This window comes from Zootermopsis nevadensis, unplaced genomic scaffold (genome assembly GCF_977971745.1).
Source record: "Zootermopsis nevadensis isolate Lab colony 2312 unplaced genomic scaffold, Znev_1.0 Znev_ptg000020l, whole genome shotgun sequence".
In the NCBI taxonomy this organism is placed as follows: domain Eukaryota; kingdom Metazoa; phylum Arthropoda; class Insecta; order Blattodea; family Termopsidae; genus Zootermopsis; species Zootermopsis nevadensis.
The window spans coordinates 540,631-560,173 of NW_028259152.1; the positions used below are offsets into that span (position 1 = coordinate 540,631).

At 38.3% G+C, this 19,543-nt stretch overlaps 2 protein-coding genes across 5 annotated transcripts in view; both read right to left on the reverse strand.

The window, feature by feature from the left end:
* Positions 1-14,435, reverse strand: part of LOC110830094 (discoidin domain-containing receptor 2) — a 342,861-nt gene extending 328,426 nt beyond the window's left edge. Inside the window, exon 1 of the mRNA XM_087351873.1 lies at positions 13,920-14,435. The gene's annotated coding sequence lies outside the window, so the exon portion shown is untranslated. The remainder of the gene's footprint in view (positions 1-13,919) is intronic.
* A 1,713-nt stretch (positions 14,436-16,148) lies between these two features.
* Ddr (discoidin domain-containing receptor 2) overlaps positions 16,149-19,543 on the reverse strand; it is a 140,632-nt gene continuing 137,237 nt past the window's right edge. For all 4 annotated transcript variants that reach the window (XM_087351861.1, XM_087351860.1, XM_087351859.1 and 1 more), the window contains exon 17: positions 16,149-19,462. In XM_087351861.1, the coding sequence (XP_087207987.1) occupies positions 19,310-19,462 (153 nt within the window). In that variant the 3' untranslated portion in view covers positions 16,149-19,309. The remainder of the gene's footprint in view (positions 19,463-19,543) is intronic.

Sequence of the window (19,543 nt, forward strand, 5' to 3'; positions counted from 1 at the left end):
AACTCTCTGTTATATGTGTTTATTAATATTCCTGTCCGTTTTCAGTTATTAAAATCAATTCGCAATCCATTAAGTATTACACAAGACAGCACATACTCTCGGTAAACCGAGCTTGTAATTGTCAGCAAGGTTACCACAATACCCACGCAGACACAGTAAATTATAAATAATGTATTATAAACTGCGATTTGTAAGTCGACTGAACAAGAATACCACAGAGCTTCTCTTCAGTGGCCTGTAGCAGCTACAAATAACCCCTTAGTAATGATGCTTCAGCGTTTAGTGATGAACTTTACATTAATCTTCGTTACATTTTGTTCCACTGACTATAAACTAACGAACACTAACCCACACAAAGAATACTGAATCCACACATAGCAAATTTATGGCGCTACCCAGAACCATTTACCAAGAACCAAATTAACTCTCGTCTCTCCCCCCCCCAAACTTCCTTCCTCCCTTCTACTTCCTCTTTTTACTTATTTTAAGATTTACTTTTCCCCTGTACGCGGTCTAGAATCCTCCCGTATTAACTAACACACAGTAAAATACACTATTTTTTCTTTGTCTTAATGATCTCTTGGTCAAATTAGTCGCTAATGGCGTAATTTAAACGGCCCGTCTATATACGGGCGTGCGCATGAGTGTGTGGAGGTTTATCCGCCCAATTAATTCAAATAAATTTCTTTGTATTCCCCCCTTTTGTAGTTACACATCATTATTCATCAGTGAAGGGCATAAAGACAAGTGATGAATTTCATCTTGATGAATGAGCATCCCTATCAAACGCACTGAGTTCTAATTACGCGCAGTGCATGATTTCAGAGACGGCTGAGTGATTATTGGCTTAACACTCTCTTGTGCTAGCTTTTAGGTAATTGCAGAACACGATAACTCTAATAACAAAGACAGTATAATAACAGAGACATTTAACTGCACCATAACAATTACAGACTATTGTTATCATTAATTACGTTATATAATAACCGTGGTGCTACCCATATATCAGATATTAATTACATTCAATACAAATTCATATATTTTCCCCTTTTCTCACCTCCTATAATCATAGTTGACTAACTGTTTGTTATCACTGTAATTATATAAATTCTCTGATTTTGTACCTTGATTGTTTTGCATATTTTATTTTCATTTTAACCTAACAGACTTAATTTAATTAAATTACTAATACAAAGTTATCGATGTATTCAGTAGCAAGTTGTCTTTGTGTATTAACGTCCTTTACACTCATATAATTTCTTGCCAGTTTCTTATTTTGTTATTTTTATTATCATGTCCTCGTGCTGTATCTGTAATTTGCCTTCTGGCTGTTAATACAGCACGCTAATAATAAAGGACTAAATTGAATTGAATTTCTTTAAAAGATTAATTACCTGAATAGTTGTCAAATCTATGTCGTTACTTTTACTACGGAAAGTAATGTATAAAATCAACTTCAGTTGATAATAATTTTAAATAAAATGGCCTAATCACTCTAAAGATAGAGGCAGCAAGCTCCTCTAAAACGTGGTAAATTTTTACGAGATTACAAGACAACATTCCAGAAGACAGTCATATTCAAAAGACACATTCTCTATGAATCACGAACATATCCCCTTCAATTGAAAAGTTGAAAGCGTTGATGACATCCTTCGGTTTAAGGTACAGGGCTTGCTTACAAGTTAAAAGTCTGCCCAACATTTAATCAGACATCGTATGAGACACATAATCTACATGTAGAAATGATACAGATTCTGTAAAGCTGATCTCCAGACACAACTCACGACACACTTTCACCGTACCTAAATCTATAATCAGTATAAATGTCCTGATCATCCACATAGGGTAATAATATATGACGGAAGTGTACAGTATAAAATCACTCTTCGTATACATGCTGGAAAATAAATCACATAAATTTCCACACACCGACAGCAACAAGCTACTCAGAATTTCGCCTAATTAAAATAAAATTAAAATGTAAAACATTCAAGCATTGCTCCAAACAACCGCTACGCCCACAGTTGCTACATATGTGGAAACCGCGGTGTTAAAAAACACTACTCAATTTCTGGAACAGTTCAAACTGATGTAGCTGCCGGCAATTTAAAAATTCGCGTGTGTCAATGCTACCAACATCACACTGCAATAAATAATTAGTTTTACAACGATCGGATTTCGTAGCCGTGAAAATTGGACGCCTGTGGGGAAGTTTTTGTCATACACTATCCAATGAGAAATTCATTAGAAGGGCCACTGAGCAAATATGAGGGATAATTAGGTACTCATTAAATGTGTTTTGAAACGAGCAGCGTATCACTGATATAGCTGCTCTTCACAACCAAATGTATTCCACGAGCAAATTTGAACCTGGCGTGAGGTGGTTTTACGAAGGATCAGTTATTTATTTAAGAAATAATCGCAATGCATTTTAATACCGTGTAGGATTCTGAGCGTAATAATTAATTATCCCTGTACAGTGTGGATCTAATTCAAATTTCTCTCAAAAAGGAAACTCCACATCGTTTGGTTCCACTTACGTATCAAAACATTTCGGATTAATTCTGTTCCAGCCTTCAGACTATATAACTCAAAAGAATCATCAATCCTTCGTACAGGATAAAAATTCACCCAGAATTTCTGTAAACTTCATTCTTTTATCCCTCCGTTCATTCAGCATTAACATGCTACAAATAAGCAAGGACCTGAGTCGAGGGAGCTGTGTAGTTCTACAAGAGTGATGACGCGGGGGTGGGGGTGGGGGGTATAAGCCACACGGACGTGCCTTCAAGAAATTCAATTGTGGGTAACTTACAGTATTCTCCCCCAGAGTTTTACTACATTTTATCCCTGGAGGCAAACTGAGGGGGAAATAATACAAGGTTAGGATTTGGTAGTCCTTTAAGTATAGGGGAGATGTCTCAGTTCTATTCTGATCAAAATAACTTAATATTTATTTTTTCAACTTATGAACATCTGATACAACCATGAGACTTGATGTAAATGGGAAGATGACATTACCAGTAAAGTGAACTAGCATAGATATTTACCGAACATCGGTGGCAAAGATCCTAAAAGAAAGATGTATACAGAGCAATATATTAAGTTTTTACTGTTTTCAGAAACTGTAACTTTTCAGCAAGTATGAGGTGCGATCGGAAAGTTTCAAGACTGCGGGATGACGGCCATGGTGTTTGAGGACAAAAACTGCCGAACTTTGAGGGCGGTGTGCGCTGGCGCGTTGTCATGATGCGTCGCATGTGGAGTTCTTCCTTTAGAATCAGCTGACAGGTCCCATAGCCTATCCCAACAATGTCGCACAAGTCGTTGATGGTACGACGTCGATCTTCGTGAATGGCCTGCCGAATCTTCGTAACATTTTCGGGCGTTGTGCTCGAAGATGGTCGTCCAGAACGCTCGTCATTATCGACAGAGGTTCGGCCATTTTTAAAACGTGAATGCCACACAAAAGTTTGTGCACGACCCATTTCGGACTCCCCAAATGCTTGCTTTAGCATTTCATACGTTTCCGTAGCCGTTTTGGCGAGTCTTTGGCAAAATTTGATGCACACGCCATTCCGAAATCGCAGGAGGGTCGGTGTAATGCACTACCAAAACGCCCGTAACTAAGAAACAAATGCTAATTCGATGATGCCGGCTGGCACACTGATTCACTATGAATGTAGGCCGCACCCCCTAGCGGCAGAAGCTCAATTGCTTGCTTCGAGCCGCCCCACCTCGTTTCAATCTTTGGTAACAGTTAACTGATATTTAATTAGCTATAAATTTCATTGTGATATTTGAGGTTTCACGGAGGTGAAGATGCCGATAATAATCTTGGATGTACGAGGTGCGATCGGAAAGTTTCAAGACTGTGTCAATAGAGGGCGAACCGGATGTAGTACGAGCTTCTGCCGCTATGGGGTGCGGCCTACATTCATAGTGAATCAGTGTGCCAGCCGGCATCATAGAATTAGCATTTGTTTCTTAGTTACGGGCGTTTTGGTAGTGCATTACACCGACCCTCCTGCGATTTCGGAATGGCGTGTGCATCAAATTTTGACAAAGACTCGCCAAAACGGCTACGGAAACGTATGAAATGCTAAAGCAAGCATTTGGGGAGTCCGAAATGGGTCGTGCACAAACTTTTGTGTGGCATTCACGTTTTAAAAATGGCCGAAACTCTGTCGATGATGACGAGCGTTCTGGACGACCATCTTCGAGCACAACGCCCGAAAATGTTACGAAGATTCGGCAGGCCATTCACGAAGATCGACGTCGTACCATCAACGACTTGTGCGACATTGTTGGGATAGGCTATGGGACCTGTCAGCTGATTCTAAAGGAAGAACTCCACATGCGACGAATCGCAGCCAAGTTTGTGCCAAGGCTCCTGTCTGAGGACCAGAAGCAGAATCGACTTCTCGTTTGTCAGGAGCTCAAAGATCTTGCAAGAACCAACCCCAACTTCCTTTCTAAGGTTTCCTCTTCCCAAAGATGAAAATTCAGCTAAAGGGAAGGAGATTTGAGACGATAGAAGAGATTCAGGCAGAATCGCAGATGGTGCTTGACAGGCTGACAAAGAAAGATTTCCAGGGATGCTTACAGGCTTGGCAGCGGTGCTGGGATCGTTGTGTTCACTCCCAGGGGAACTACGTCGAGGGTGATGGATGAATTTAATACCTGAGATAAGTGTACGGGTTTTTATACGCGCAGTCTTGAAACTTTCCGATTGTACCTCGTAAGTCCGTGTGGACTTACAGGCAGACAACGTTTAGATGATATCTACCCACAGTTCCACATGTAGTGAAAACCCAAAATATCAACATATGAACTTAGTTATCTGTTTATTAAACCGTTAAGACTTTTTGTTTGTGACGTTTCTAAAAAGATGTTTAATGAAATATGTTAAGGTACTGGTAAGTGTAACTTTAAATACTCCATAAAACTATTTTTAACTATTTATAACGATTATTTTTTTAACTATGGAACGAGTCCATCTAATTTGGTACGTGCAAACTCCAATACAGAAGCAATTTTTTCTAAAATGCACCATTCTCCTCAATATTACCTTTTAATCATATATTACCCTTAAATTAGGAATGAATGTTTGTGGAAACGAATGTGAAGATAAGGCCAGAACAACTATAGAAAAAGATCTGGTGGCATTTTAGAGCAAACTTTTATGACGTCCTAAAAACAAACTTAAGAAGGAACAAAGCGAAGGGGTGGTAGTGGGGATAAATTAAACTTCTGTGGAAGACGACAACTTGGCATGTCCCCATCCATTGTTAAAACTCAACCGAGTGTTTGAATGACGGGAAAGCTACAGCTGACGTCAAGATGTGAAAATGACGGTTCCCTCTGCACATTCTACTCTTGTTGTGAAGACAGAGAAGACACCATGAATAATTTCTGTTTTCTCCATTCACTCTTGTCCTCATGCAAGCAGACAGCGAGAGTAGTTACTGCCTACTTAACAAGAGCTATATACCGGGTGTGACAAAATATTATATTCTTGTATATCACGAAACAAATACGTTTCTAGAAAATGACTGTCTTCTAGGATTTTACTCCGGGCAGCCGTGAGTCATCGCCATGATGATGGAAGCAATAAGGACAGCTGAAACGTTGCTAAATTTCTACCAGACTGCACGGCGTAACATTCCACTTTCAGCCGCGTGAACGTGTAACTTAGCCAGTAAGTTTCTATTCTGCACTCTGCACTCAAGTCGTGAAACAATAAAACAAGTGATCATTTCGCTTAAGATTTTCCGGCTAAAATTCGGTAAGCATTTCCCTCTCGAGCGAATGAAATTCTCCATCCACCTTCTCCTCTTTAATCTGATAACCATTATATCCAGTCAAGAGTACAGATTATGGAATTATGCCATTTTCCCTTACCTCAAGTTTCCCCCTTTCTTCTGGAACCGTAACTACACCCTGATCTCAGAACACGTTCAAAGCAGTTTCTGATATTCCCGTAGGATGACGGACCACGAACACACACAAACAACAAGAGGTATAATTACAGTTCTATATATTTTAATCTTTATGTTTTGGTGTAGAAATTAAATATTTTTAATTGAATAATAACATACAATCCTCGAATTTAATCAGTTCTTAATTTCAGCTTGAATGTAATTTTAATTTGTTACCGCTGTTGCCAACTTTTATGATTAAATTATATATAATTCCTTAAAAATACTGGAGAAATTAATAGCTGTTGCTGTCACTGTAGATAAAATAAAGCTTCTAGTATCCGATGCTGTGTTAGACGGTATATTTAATTTAGTTACAACCGTATTTTCTCGAACTTATAGAACAAATCTACAGAATTAATTAATTGGTTAAAACCAATTCAGCTGCACCAATTCCATGCTACTTCAGATACAACGTATAAAGTACATTAACGTACACTCGTCCAAATACTGGTAGAATTTAATGACACGCGGTACTGACAGTTTCTCAGATATGGACGAAATGATTTTTACTTTGTTCAACCACCACGAGTGGTTTCCTACCTACAACATTACGTAACGTAATTCCATAACTTCGATTTCGCCAGTTCCATACGATCGTGGTCACTGATATTACGTCATGAGCGCAAATGTATATAGTGGTAAAGGAGAGATGGATAACGTTTAATAGACTAATAGCAGAGAAAGTGAAGAGATCTACAGGCCAAATGCTGGACGGAGATGTCTGGTTTAAAAGAAAAGTTTGTGGGTAAACTACGGAGTTTTAAGGACGAGTGGTGAGATCACGAAGGGGAAAATATGAGAAAGCTTCTGTCACAGAACAGGAGGAAAGGCAAAAGTTCATCTGAGGTCATCCTAAAGAGTGTCAAAAATGACACTGGGGGGAGGAAGAGGGGGATGAAATACGAAGGGGAACAAAAGTGTCTCAATGAGCAGGGTTGGCTTTAAGATATCATTCGCTTCTATAGCATCCAGACAGAAAAGCCAAAAGCTGCTTCAGGCTAAGGATAGGGGTATGGACAAGAAGGAAAATAAAAACCAGAGAATGGGTAAGAACGAGGGTGAATGAAGGCGAGATTCAGTTTGGAGTGGATGGAAAGTTAATTTTGGTGGTGCCTCCCCCGGGCTGATACGAAGTGGATTATACTCTCAGGATTATAAAGAGCACGTTGAGCGAAGAGAAGTTGGTACAGGATACAGGACGGCGAACTGCGGTCTCATGTACGTGTCAACAGGTTGCTGATATCACCGACAGAGGACCTACATGGACTGGATATACTGATAAAACCCTTGTCGACGAAACGACATTATGTAATTCACAATTACTATGAGTGCGGTTTAAAATGGTAATAATTCGTCCTTTACGAGAGAAAAGGAAGATAAACGTACACACAGGATGCTCCATACACTGGAGCACAGCAGAATCAATCGGATAAAATGCATCGTTAGCCATCTACTTGAGGCTTACGCTCGCAGCGAGCGTAGTGACGATAACACCGTTGGCTAGCTGGAGCTGGCTAACGACACATTTTATCTGATCGGTTCTCTTATGTTGTAATGTATGGAATAAGAATGGACCACGAAAGCGATCTTTTGATTTCTTTTCCAACATTTTAGCCAAGTTAACACGATTCAAACTCCGACCCTAATTCTAACCAGAAATAATTTATTTTATCAACTAATTAAATTTAAGTTTTTCCAAACGTACATTCAGTATACAACACTAAAACAGGAAGTCACACACAAATTCAATAATTTTTTTCCGAAATCCATCAAATTTTAATTTATTTCAGACGTATAGTATGTTTCTCGCCAACTGCGATTTTCCAGTTAGACCCATAGGCTTATCAGGTTCTGTTAATCGAAGTATTGACTTCCGCATAGGCCTACCCGTGGTGTTCAGTCCTTGTACTCCTTGAAAAACAATCCGTTGTTTTCGCTCAAACAAATCCATATTTCCTGGGGCAAGGCTGAAATGGCGTCGGTATTTCTCTCAAATGTGACCCACATTTCCAGAAGTGTTAAGTTCTTCATCAGTGCTGAAATCGCATTATACCAGATAGTTCAATGTATGTTCATCTTAATCCCCTGGCAGTTTTCCACGTGGGTTTCTTGCAATTCGCCACTAGCATGTTACCACGATTACAGTACCCTTCCTGCTATAAGATTTCTGTGGCAGATATTGGGGCGGGGGCGGGGGGGGGTGGAAATGGGAGGCATCACTGAGAATCTAAACTAGAAGAGGGAACAGAATATTTTCTCCTCGTGATAACTGTCCTAGCAACGTCTCTCACTCCACAGCATCCCTGGGATCTCAAAATCGAAAAGCATCAACGTGGATTAAGAGCAGAAGTGGAACTGTAGAGTAAATAAAGTCCCAAGCATGTTTTACGAGGTCCTCTCAATGTCATAAACTGAAACAAGACTTTATTATGATAGCTATTCGCATCTCGTTTCCTAATTTTCCTCAGCGACCAAAACAGGTCATTAAACATCTAATGAAGAAACGTTTAGTCCCCTCTAGATTTGAGATGAGGGGAGAAATTGTTACGTTACATCAAGTGTTGCAGTAGATATGGGATAATTCCTAGTAGCTACATTACGGAGTTTCGATTAAAGACAATCAGTTCCCGGAAAGTACATAAAAACACATTAAATTCGGAGTATCTTTGCGGCCATGTAGTTCAGAAACTGACACAAAATGAATATAAAATCAGGTACTGCACTTACAGTCATAAGATTAATGACAACCGTCTTGTACCACGCGAGAATGCTACCCCGATACCGTACACTGTCTGCATCAGACAAGCCGGTCTCTTCAACCCTTCGAAGCCGAAGCTAGTCTAAATAATATTTAAGAGTTTAGTCCGTACCGCGAAAAAAAAAACTCTTTAACACAATATAAATATAATCTTTCAGGTAGTCAAAATATTGCCCGTCTTTTATGGAAACCGTAAGTACACTACCATATTCAGAACAGCCAGTTATTAGGCCGTCTCCTGAGAAACATTAATCTAGCCCACAACCTAAACCTATTTCTGTAAGATATATTTTATATTAATATTTAAATTTCGCCTATTCCGCGCATACAAGATATACATGAATAAAACGAGTACAACTTTAAGTTATCTAAACATTTTTATCCGGTAGTACATATTTTCCATTCCGAAATCACAGTTAACGACGTATGTAACATTCTCTTATTTTTTCTGTGATCCACTCAATTTAGTTTCCATTCTGAAATACTGTAGAAAATTTAGCATTCTGATTAAATTTATTCAGAGTTTTTATTAACACTTTCAATTTGCAGTCCGGATATGTGTTCGCTTTCTACGTAAAAGGCTATTCCATTTCGTTCCCTTTCCCTGTATTTGCAATATAGAGTATATTGTTTTAAACAAATTGCGCTGGATGAAGACAAGATATGAGAGCGAATAAGATGTCAGCATTTCTTTTAAGACATAATGGAACGCGAAGTGTTTTCAAGAGATTCTTTAAAATTAAAGAAATGAGCCAACACAGGCGTTCCCCATTTATATCACGGTACACAGAAGTTGTTCCTATCTCTAGCGTGGTGGTAGGACCTGAAAACCTTTTATAATGTTTGTCCCGAAAACTCGACAAGAAATGAAAACGTTCGGGACGTTGTCTCTCCATCAACTCTTTTTTAACATACCCTAGAGCTACTGAACACAATGCAGTATATACAGAGTGGTCATGAATTCTCGTCTAGATACATTTTAACACAACGTTACCCAGGACCATAAGCTCACAGTACAGTTCACTGTAATATTCAAAAGTAAAATAATAATTTTTCTCAAGAATAAGACAGTGTGTTTCGTCGAAAGGTTGGCACACACCGATGAGTGAACACGACGCCAAGACGGCCCAGATCATCATCATCATCATCTTCTCCGCCGTGAAAACCTCGAAGCCCCTGCGGTTTTACTCAGTTCCGTTCGCAAATATGTCACTGTTGTTTGCATCTGCATTCAATTCGCCTATCCCAGAGGTTGCCAAACTTTTATACCTTGCGTCCCCCTTAAACATTTCATAAATTTCACGCCCCCCTTAAAGAACAAGTGCAAGCAAACAGATTTTTCATAAAATTTAGCTATGATTATACATTTTTTTATAATTTAATATATATATTAGTCAATGCATTTAATTTAAAAACTGTAATAAAATATATTCTTCATACCTGGATTAGTGGGATGGGTCTCTAACTGTACGTAGAATTATATTGCCGTGTAATTCCTAAAACCGTCGATGCTCTAGGAGTCTGTATTCTACAGCAGTGGTATTCAACCTGGGGTACGCGTACCCCCAGGGGTACGCGAAGACATCTTAGGGGGTACGTGAAATTTTTAAAAAAATTATATATATTATTTTATAATAAACACTGAATAATCAGTAATGTAATTTATTTAATTTATTTTAGATGTAGATTATATACTATGTATAACTTGAATTATACATCAACAACTTTAGGGGTACAAAGTTGAAGAGAAATTATATCTGGGGGGTACGCGAACAAAAAAGGTTAAATACCACTGTTCTAAAGCACTGTAAGACAACTAAACTGCCTCAACCAAGCAAAGGATGTTATAAACGTTTCTCCATATTTCGTTAAAAAGAAGTTTTCCATACAAACAACACGTCGCGCCCCACACTTTGGGAACCTCTGGCCTAGCCGTTCGTAATCCGTACTGCATCTGTCAGACTGCGAACTACCCACTGAAGGAACGTTACCAAATAACTTGCGAAACAAACTGACATGCTTAGCTTTGATGTCCAAATGAACAGCAGAAACGTCTGGAATGACCGATGTACGTCGGTCGCTTTCATTTAATTTAATCACTACCTGGAAAACAGTGTTTTCAATTTGCACGGTATTTGTTAGTAATATGGTCATTGGAACACAAACATCCTGACCGCAAGGGCGTGAGGAATGCTTTGTTTCGGTTGACACAATAAAGCCAACCTCATGCATAATGTTACGAAGGCTTCGTTTAACTCTGCCTTTGAGAAGAAATTTAAACGTAATTAACTGTTATATTGCAGAGTTTATGCAAATTACAAATAATGTATCCATGTATTAGGTAGGTATCACTCCGCAGGCAGTGCATATTAATGACCCAGTCTTGTCTTTAGAGCTTTTATTATTTAATCGTGTTGTGGCAGACATTCTGCCTCAAGTTTATCCCCAAGTCCTCTAACCGATAAGATTAAGATGCTGCTGAAATTTACATCTAAATACTTTATAAATATGGTTAATAGCTAATTATTTTCGAGAGGTTTCTCTGATTCATGTGCTATTTCTCTCAGTGAATTTAACGTTTGGGTTAATTTTTTTTTAAAAAAATTCTACTTTCAATGTTGAACGACCCCCATTACGAGGTTTTCTTACGAAGGTACCACGGTGGTTGCGCCTTGCCTTCCGTGTCCAGTCTTTACCCACAAGACTGGAAGAGGAGACGCGGACAAACATGCCTTGAGTGGGACTCAAACCCATCGCACGAGGTCCATACCTCAGACCGCGTGGCCACACTGAGGAGTTATTTCGTTTTACTGTATTCATCCAATGACAGGATGTAAAAGTATTGAGATTAAATTAATCCTCACTACGTAACTCAGGATCACAGAGATGAGAAATACACGAAGATACAATTCAAGATCTGTTAACAGTTTTCCAAATCATCGAGTTCTCGGTGCATATATAGAAAGAGAAAACATATTTTTCCCCCCCTCTTTGAATAAGTACTCACCTTTCTCGTTTCTCACATACATTAAGAAAGCTCTAAAAGAGAGCGAGGTGTAATACACACGTTTGCTCGCCTTATCGTCGTATCTTTAATTTCCTTTTTGCATATCGTTAGGGGCAATTCCCTGAGAATCCATCATTCCGATAAGAGGAGTCGAGCAGAGACGCGAGAAGACGCGATGAGGACCAGAGAAGCTGAGAATGACCCGGATCGGGAACAAAACTTGGGGATGGGTCCCCGAGCTAATAAAGATGGCGTAGGCTTATCTTCCTCCAAAATTCAACTACCCAATTTTCGCAGATTTAGAGAAGGAATCTAAAGCAGTGGTTTAACCACTTGTTATTACAACGTTTAGAAATAACACGGGAGTGTTTTCGTAATAACAATATTATTTACGAATTCAAAAGCATTATTTTGTGCGGATAATATTTAACATTTTGTCGCACGAGACCATCGTAAACAACGCAGTCTTAACTGCGTTAAATTTTCCCACAAGGCACATGTAAAAGCATGTGTGACTCTATTAGATAAAATCTGAGGTTCTCACGGCAGCGAGTATGAAAATTACGATCTGATGATGGAGGTAGTACTTACCTCTGAAGCGTTGGTAACTTCTGACTAATCAAGTCAACATCCAGAAGTTGGTAATCTTCGTGTGTCATATCAGTTTGTCTAACCGCTACCAAAAAGTTTCGTATTTTAAGATCATCAAGGAGAAAAAAGGTGTGCAGTTTCAACAAAGAATATTCGTCTTTGGGAGTTGCGTAAGGACTCGGGGAGGTAAGAATTTCAAAAAAAAAAAAAAAAATAATAATAATAATAAAAAAAGATCACTCAGAAGTAGGATGCTGCTGAAATGATCTTAAAATGTTACGCGGATGTTAATTGCATTTATCTTGCTCAGAAAAGAGGCAAGTGACAGGCTTTTATGAATATAATAATAATAAAATATTAGATCCCACAAAATATTGAAAATTTCTTTCCGAGATGAACAACTATTAGCTTCTGAAGATATAATTAGTTCGCTCTACAGACGCATACACTATAAATCAGTGGTATTCAACCTTCTTCGTTCGCGTACCCCCAGATATAATTTCTCTTCAACTTTGTACCCCCAAAGTTGTTGGTGTATAATTCAAGTTATACATAGTATATAATCTACATCTAAAATAAATTAAATCAATTACATTATTGATTATTCAGTGTTTATCATAAAATAATATTTTTTTTAAATTTCACGTACCCCCTAAGATGTATTCGCGTACCCCCGGGGGTACGCGTACCCCAGGTTGAATACCACTGCTATAAATTACTGATGGTTAGTGACAACAAATTTACGTGGGGGCTCTTTTTCCAAGGCTAAAACGTCTTCCACTTTATTAACGTTTCAAATTATCATCATTGTACAGCTTGTCTGAAGATTAGCAACAATTTTATTTGGGGGGGGGGGGGGTACGAATTGTGGAGGCAGATTTATCAGACTGAGTATGCAATCAAGGGCATTCTGAACTGCGCCTCGTTGGAGTAAGAGCAAAACCATGTAACTCCCTTCGGGCTTGTCGATCAACCTGACCACAACTCGGGACTGCTCTCTTGTCCAGTGTGTGCCCTTCATTCACCTCTACTGCGGGACTCCCCCCCACATGGGAATCAATAGGAATTATATTGTCACCCTCTGGACATATGGCCAGTTCATACCGACGAAAAAACAATTCCATATTCTATCAGTATGTAACAACACGTTACCATTAAACAAACCTCTTTAAACCACAATAATAACGCATATACACCAAATATTTTAAGATACAAGCTCTGGATAATAATACAGCGGCTTTCTTTTTAAATATCTCCAAATATTTATACACAACTGCCCAGAACTACAGTTGAAGGTCGAAAAGGAAGTGGCTTTAACTTTCCCAAAAATTATCATTGTCTTTTATACTACGTAAAATATAACGCCATATTAATTTTCGAAGTACCCGTAAAAAATATTCACATTAAAGGAATTTAAAAAGCATTTCTTGACAAACTAGTGTCGTCATTGGTAAATAGACCGTCCCGATGTCTGAAAACACGACGACTAAAACTGCTTTTAACATACGCCCAAGATCTTAAGAACGACAGAAAATAAACATAAGAATGATACGTACTACGTATGTATGTTGATCCTTACCTGGTCATTCGAGGAACTTCCCAGCAGTTGCACGTGCGTAACGACATCCATTGTCCGACGTAGGTACCACAGTGTGGGTAAATACTAGACGAAAAACAAACCATCCTAACCCATATAATACTAATAATGTCTCTTAATTAGGCTTTTATGCACGGTTACTAACGCAATCACAAACCATTCTAGCAAGCTTAAACACAAATGGTCACAACAGAAAAGAAGAACACGTTTTAGGACTGCCGTAATGCACTTTGTAACAAACACATACTTTCTGTTGCAACGCCGAGTTGACTATGCACTAAATATACAGCTCAACATTTCACACGCTACACATAAACTGACAAAAGAACGTTATCAATAAACACTTTTATAAGTTACAACACTTTATTTAAGCACCAGTATTCGAGAAAATTGTCTGGCGTTCACGTGCACTTCACACAGTCATCTGACTTACAACTTCCGTTCTCTATCTCAACGACTATCGGCTAGCAAGCAGAGATTACATTCACACTGTTTATAATTCTTATTGCAAGGGATTCACAATAGTTCGCGTATGGAACGCTATTCATAGGACGTATTTAATTAAATATCGATCACTATTACATTCCGTGTCAGAACGAAAATCACAGCTCTAATTGACGCAGGTAAGGAAGTTGATCTAGAAGAAAACTCAAGGTCTCGTCACAAGAGTGCAGGGCAAAACAATAACATGAAGACAGCTAATGGATCCTTTGAAAATGTGGCAAAGTTCAGAAATTTGGGAGCGACAGTAACAAAATTTGATTCATTGGGAAAATAAGAGCAGATTAAAATCACATTCCATGTGTAATACAAAAATTGTTCCAATTATTGTCATTTCAGCCATTACACATTTCTCACTGCTTCTGTCACACCATATTAGCATCTATTTGGGAAACATTTCGAACACCAGAGTGTAGCACAGTATGGTCAGGTTATCACTTACCTACCTACAGACAGTAGACCTAATACAGACATTTTATTCTAATTAAGTCATCTTAACAAATGTCCAGACTTGGTCTACCACATTTTTAGATATACTAAATATTCCATATGCATGCAAAATTGGGATTAAATTATTCAAAGTCACTTTTTTTGTAATACAGCAAATTTTTTTCATCACAGATAAATAGTGTTTATTAGCAGAAAAAACAGCTTCATATTTATGTCTTTAGTAGCATCTTGGTATAAGAAGAGTCATTATCATTATCAGTCAGCAATTTCTTGTTATAATTATCCATAATGAAGACATAAAAAAATAATACGAGACTGAATACCAATGAATGCGGGTATCCTTAAAGAGATTTAAATAGATCTACAAAGGGAAAAAATTAAATTAATGTGATGATGATAGTGGTGATGGTGATCTTACGTTAGTCTCCAGTACAGAATTATAACTTCAAATGCAGTTGTAGGTAGTCTGAAACTTTAGTCATGATATCCTACCAAGTACAGAGTGGATAGATGTGAGAAAGGAAAAGTTTCAGTACAGCAAAGTATTAATATGTGATGAAATAAAAATATAACAACTTTGAATGTCACATAAATACTTTGGAAATGAATATGATTAAAGGATGAAACAGAAATTGAAAATAGAATATGTTGAAATGTTGAGGTTATGTTAACAGCAAATAAATACCAACAATAAAATCATAGCATCAGGAATGCTTTCAGTACCAGTACTTTGGTATAGGTTTAGAGTAAAAAAACAATAAAAAAAATGGATACTCAAAGGACTGAAGAGAAAAAGAAAAGACTAAGAAATTTTAGCAGATGTAACAAAAGTGGACAGCCACGTGAAGAAGAAACAGTGGAGAGAAAGGTTCGTCAATATTCATCTCACAAAATATGATAACAATCAACAAAGAGGTATGTCCTAACAAAAAGAAATCTTCACAAATAATAGATAATGAAGTATACAAAACAACGCCAGCAAATGCAATGAATAATGTGAGTCGGAGGCTAATGACTAACCTAACCTAAAAAAATTTAATGAAATGCCTGTCACAGTCGACATCATACTCCAAAACAAAAACAATCTGATATTCCGTTAAACCAGTCTGCAACGGGTGCCCAAACAGCTGTAGCCAAAGTACAAGAAACCTTCGCTAGGTACTCTGCCATTAAAACCGCAACCATCCAGCTTTGAAGTACCTAGAAATTAGGAAGGAGAGGTGTCGAAATAAAATGTACATAACATCACACTCCATAAGATCATTGTGCAGCAGTTTTAAACTCTTTAATCTCCATCATCTTACTCAGTAACCGATTATCACAAGTTGTCTAGATAAATAATTTAGTCGACTCTAAACAGTTTGGTCCAGATCAGCCAAGCCACCTCATGACTTCCATCATGATGACAAGCAAATAATAGAAAATGGTCAACCTGTACAGTAAACACTCAAACATGCACATTTATACAAGGGATTATTTACACGATTATAAGACATTGACGTCAGTATAAAGTGATATGGCTCTGCATATTACGGATAGACTTAGAATATTGTTTCTTACCTCAGTGCTTATTGAATATCAAGTATTATTATATGTCCTGTTTAATAATCAAATCGAGGCACCGCACATAACATTATTTACATTTTTCTTACAGCATTATATTCTTACAACCCTGAAACAAACTTTTCCACACATCGTAACTTTAATTTCTAATTTTATTCAGTCATATCTTTTCAAACACATACACCACTGCAGTTCCAAAACCAACATTCCGACAGAAGATAGATCCAGGATCGGAGATAGTCTCTTTTCACAGTGGCAGACAGTAGTTAAAGTACAGTTAAAGGCGATATATACTGCCAAAAATTCTTCACTTTAAATACTGTTCTTAATGCTTTACAAATTCTGAATAGCTATAATTTTCATTATACCAACTACAGTTGTTCAGGTGTTCAAATGTTATTGTTTTCCTTCCAAATTCTAAAGTTCCTATACCTAAATTATTTATGGAAGCTTGAGTTCAGTGAATTTATCACACCAAGTTAAAATATTCTCTGATCATTTCTCTGTTGATTGTCAGGAATTCTTAACCAAATTCACTTATATCATGATTTCGCATTTCAAGGTCACATTTCCTTAATTTCATATATGGGGAAAATGATAAGACAAAACTGTTTTTTTTTGTACCATCGGGTCCGAGCCGACCCCTGGTGACATTATGAACAAGTTCCCTCTGATAGGGACCTGTTCATTTCCTTGGCAAATGATCCAGAAGTGGTCTGCCATTGCCTTCTGTGTCAAATGATGATGAAAATGGAGTAATTGTTGAGATGCCACGGAGAAACCGGCGAAGCACCGTAGGAAAATTCCGTGATACCTGGACCACGGCCTTGCCCAACACAAGTTATAAATCCGGGCACCGCCGGGGGCCCCAGGATTACAAGCCCAGCATAATGCACATTGCAAATGGTTGGTTTAGGGAAGAAAAATAGTCAAAAACAATATATGACATCATCAATCAAACATTTAGTTAATGCCAGGTCCCCGCTTTTCTTACGGAACCAAATTTAAATTTTGTATGATATATGTAACAAGCTCGATGATATAAATCACGTTTCAACAAATGAATAACTACACGACTATCATACAAGCGTCATTGTTTCTAACGACAGCCATATGGATAAGGACAAAATATTAACAGAATTATGGGAAATATAAACTATAGATAAAGAATTGATCAACAGATCTAGATAAATTTTAAGTTAAAATTAATTGTGATACTCGATACAAAAATGTTCTGTTTTCTACCTACCCTGATGCCAAAAAATATTCCTACTCGAGAGTAGATCAGATAGAATAAATAATTAGTGTTACAAATACACCGATACTGTTAGACTCTACGACAGAAGGCACGGTGATTGCTTTTGTGATGTAGTCATCCGTAGACAGAAGCCCAGTGGCATAACAAGAATACGAAGGGCTGCTACATTCACAATCCCTTACATTCCCACGTTTAGTACCCACACTGCGAGTACCCCTGCTCTAAATATTTAGACAAACATACTCCTTGGAGTACACTGAAATTCCAAAGGTGTTCTACCGTAACTTCGTGGGTGGTAACAGATTACAGTGAAACTCTGGAAGATGGTGCTCCACCTCATTGGGGTCTGCAGGTACGCGCGTACCTAGACAGGACATTTCCAGGAAGACGGATCAGCAGATACAGTCCAATGCCTTGGCCTCCACGTTCACCAGACATAACACCACTGGATTCCTTCCTGTGGGGTCATGTCAAGGGCAATGTGTTCCAAACACCAGTTGACGGACTTGATGACCTGAAGACCCGTATCAGGAATGCGATCTCGGGTATTCCGGCGGACACGCTCCACAGAATATGGCAAGAGCTCGAATATTGTCTGGACATTCTCCGTGCTACCAAGGGAGCCCACATCGAGGTCTACTGAGGTCAGTAAAAAACTTCCAGAGTTTCACTGTAATCTGCCGCAAACCGCATATAGCTAGCTCAATTTGTTTGCGCGCCACAATTTTTCAAAAACCCCAAAGGGACTTTGTGGACACACTGTATAAAGATTTTTTACTTTTTTAATACCAATCTGTTAAAAATATTGTATTTACAATAGCATTTAACCTATTATTATGTTTCATTATTTAAAAATAGGACATGCCTTGCCCTGGACAGCCCAATATATTGTCGTGCCACTGGATACGAAAAGAGGAAATAGGATGAAGTACTTCGATGACAAAAATGTGCCCGCAGAAGCAGTCGACTACTTTTATAGAAACATCTACTCTCACTACGATGGTGACGATGACGATGACTACCTCGATCCTAACTAACAAACTGTCACTCAAATCATGTTATCATCAAATAGGCACAGTAATTTCTTCTGAACGAACACGGCGCATAACATTTGACCGAGGAGTGCCAGCGGTGAACCTCAGACACCCCGAACACTAACATAAGCTACACGGATCGTACTCGCAGCCTCTTCCTTGCCTTCTCCGCTACGCCGTATGGCTCTTGTATGACGCAAAATTTCAAGAGTGTCCTCTGACAAAATCAGCGATCCTTGATCAGATATATAAGTCAAAAGTATGTTTTAATATTTCACTTTTCCACTGTTTGTAAATATTTTAAATAGCGTTGTATTTAAACTGTGCCGTTATTAACATGTGATAAAGAGCAGTAGATAATTTTATAGCTGTAATGAAAAGAAACCTGTATAATGTAAAAAATTAAGTTTATAAGATCCCACACTTATCGCTCTTAAAAATACCATATTATTATGATACGGGCAAATCCTAACCGCAGTAGTCACTCAAACTACGTCACGATAAACCTGTGTCCTCCCCCACAGTGCCGTGAGGTTGCGTACATACTCTGTCGTAAACATCCATCGTCAATCCGTATTCGGCTTGTAGCCGAGGTTCTTCCTCTGCAGGAAGAGGTGAATCTCTCGGAAGTTGGGCCTGTCGGACTCGTTCCTCTGCCAGCACTCGCACATCAGGTCGTAGATTTCTTTCGGACAGTTTATTGGCACTGGCAGATACACCTAAAAAATAAACAGTCCACATTAATGAAAATCTATCAATTAGTACAATAAAGATGGCTGTACACTTGGTTGTTCTGCTGC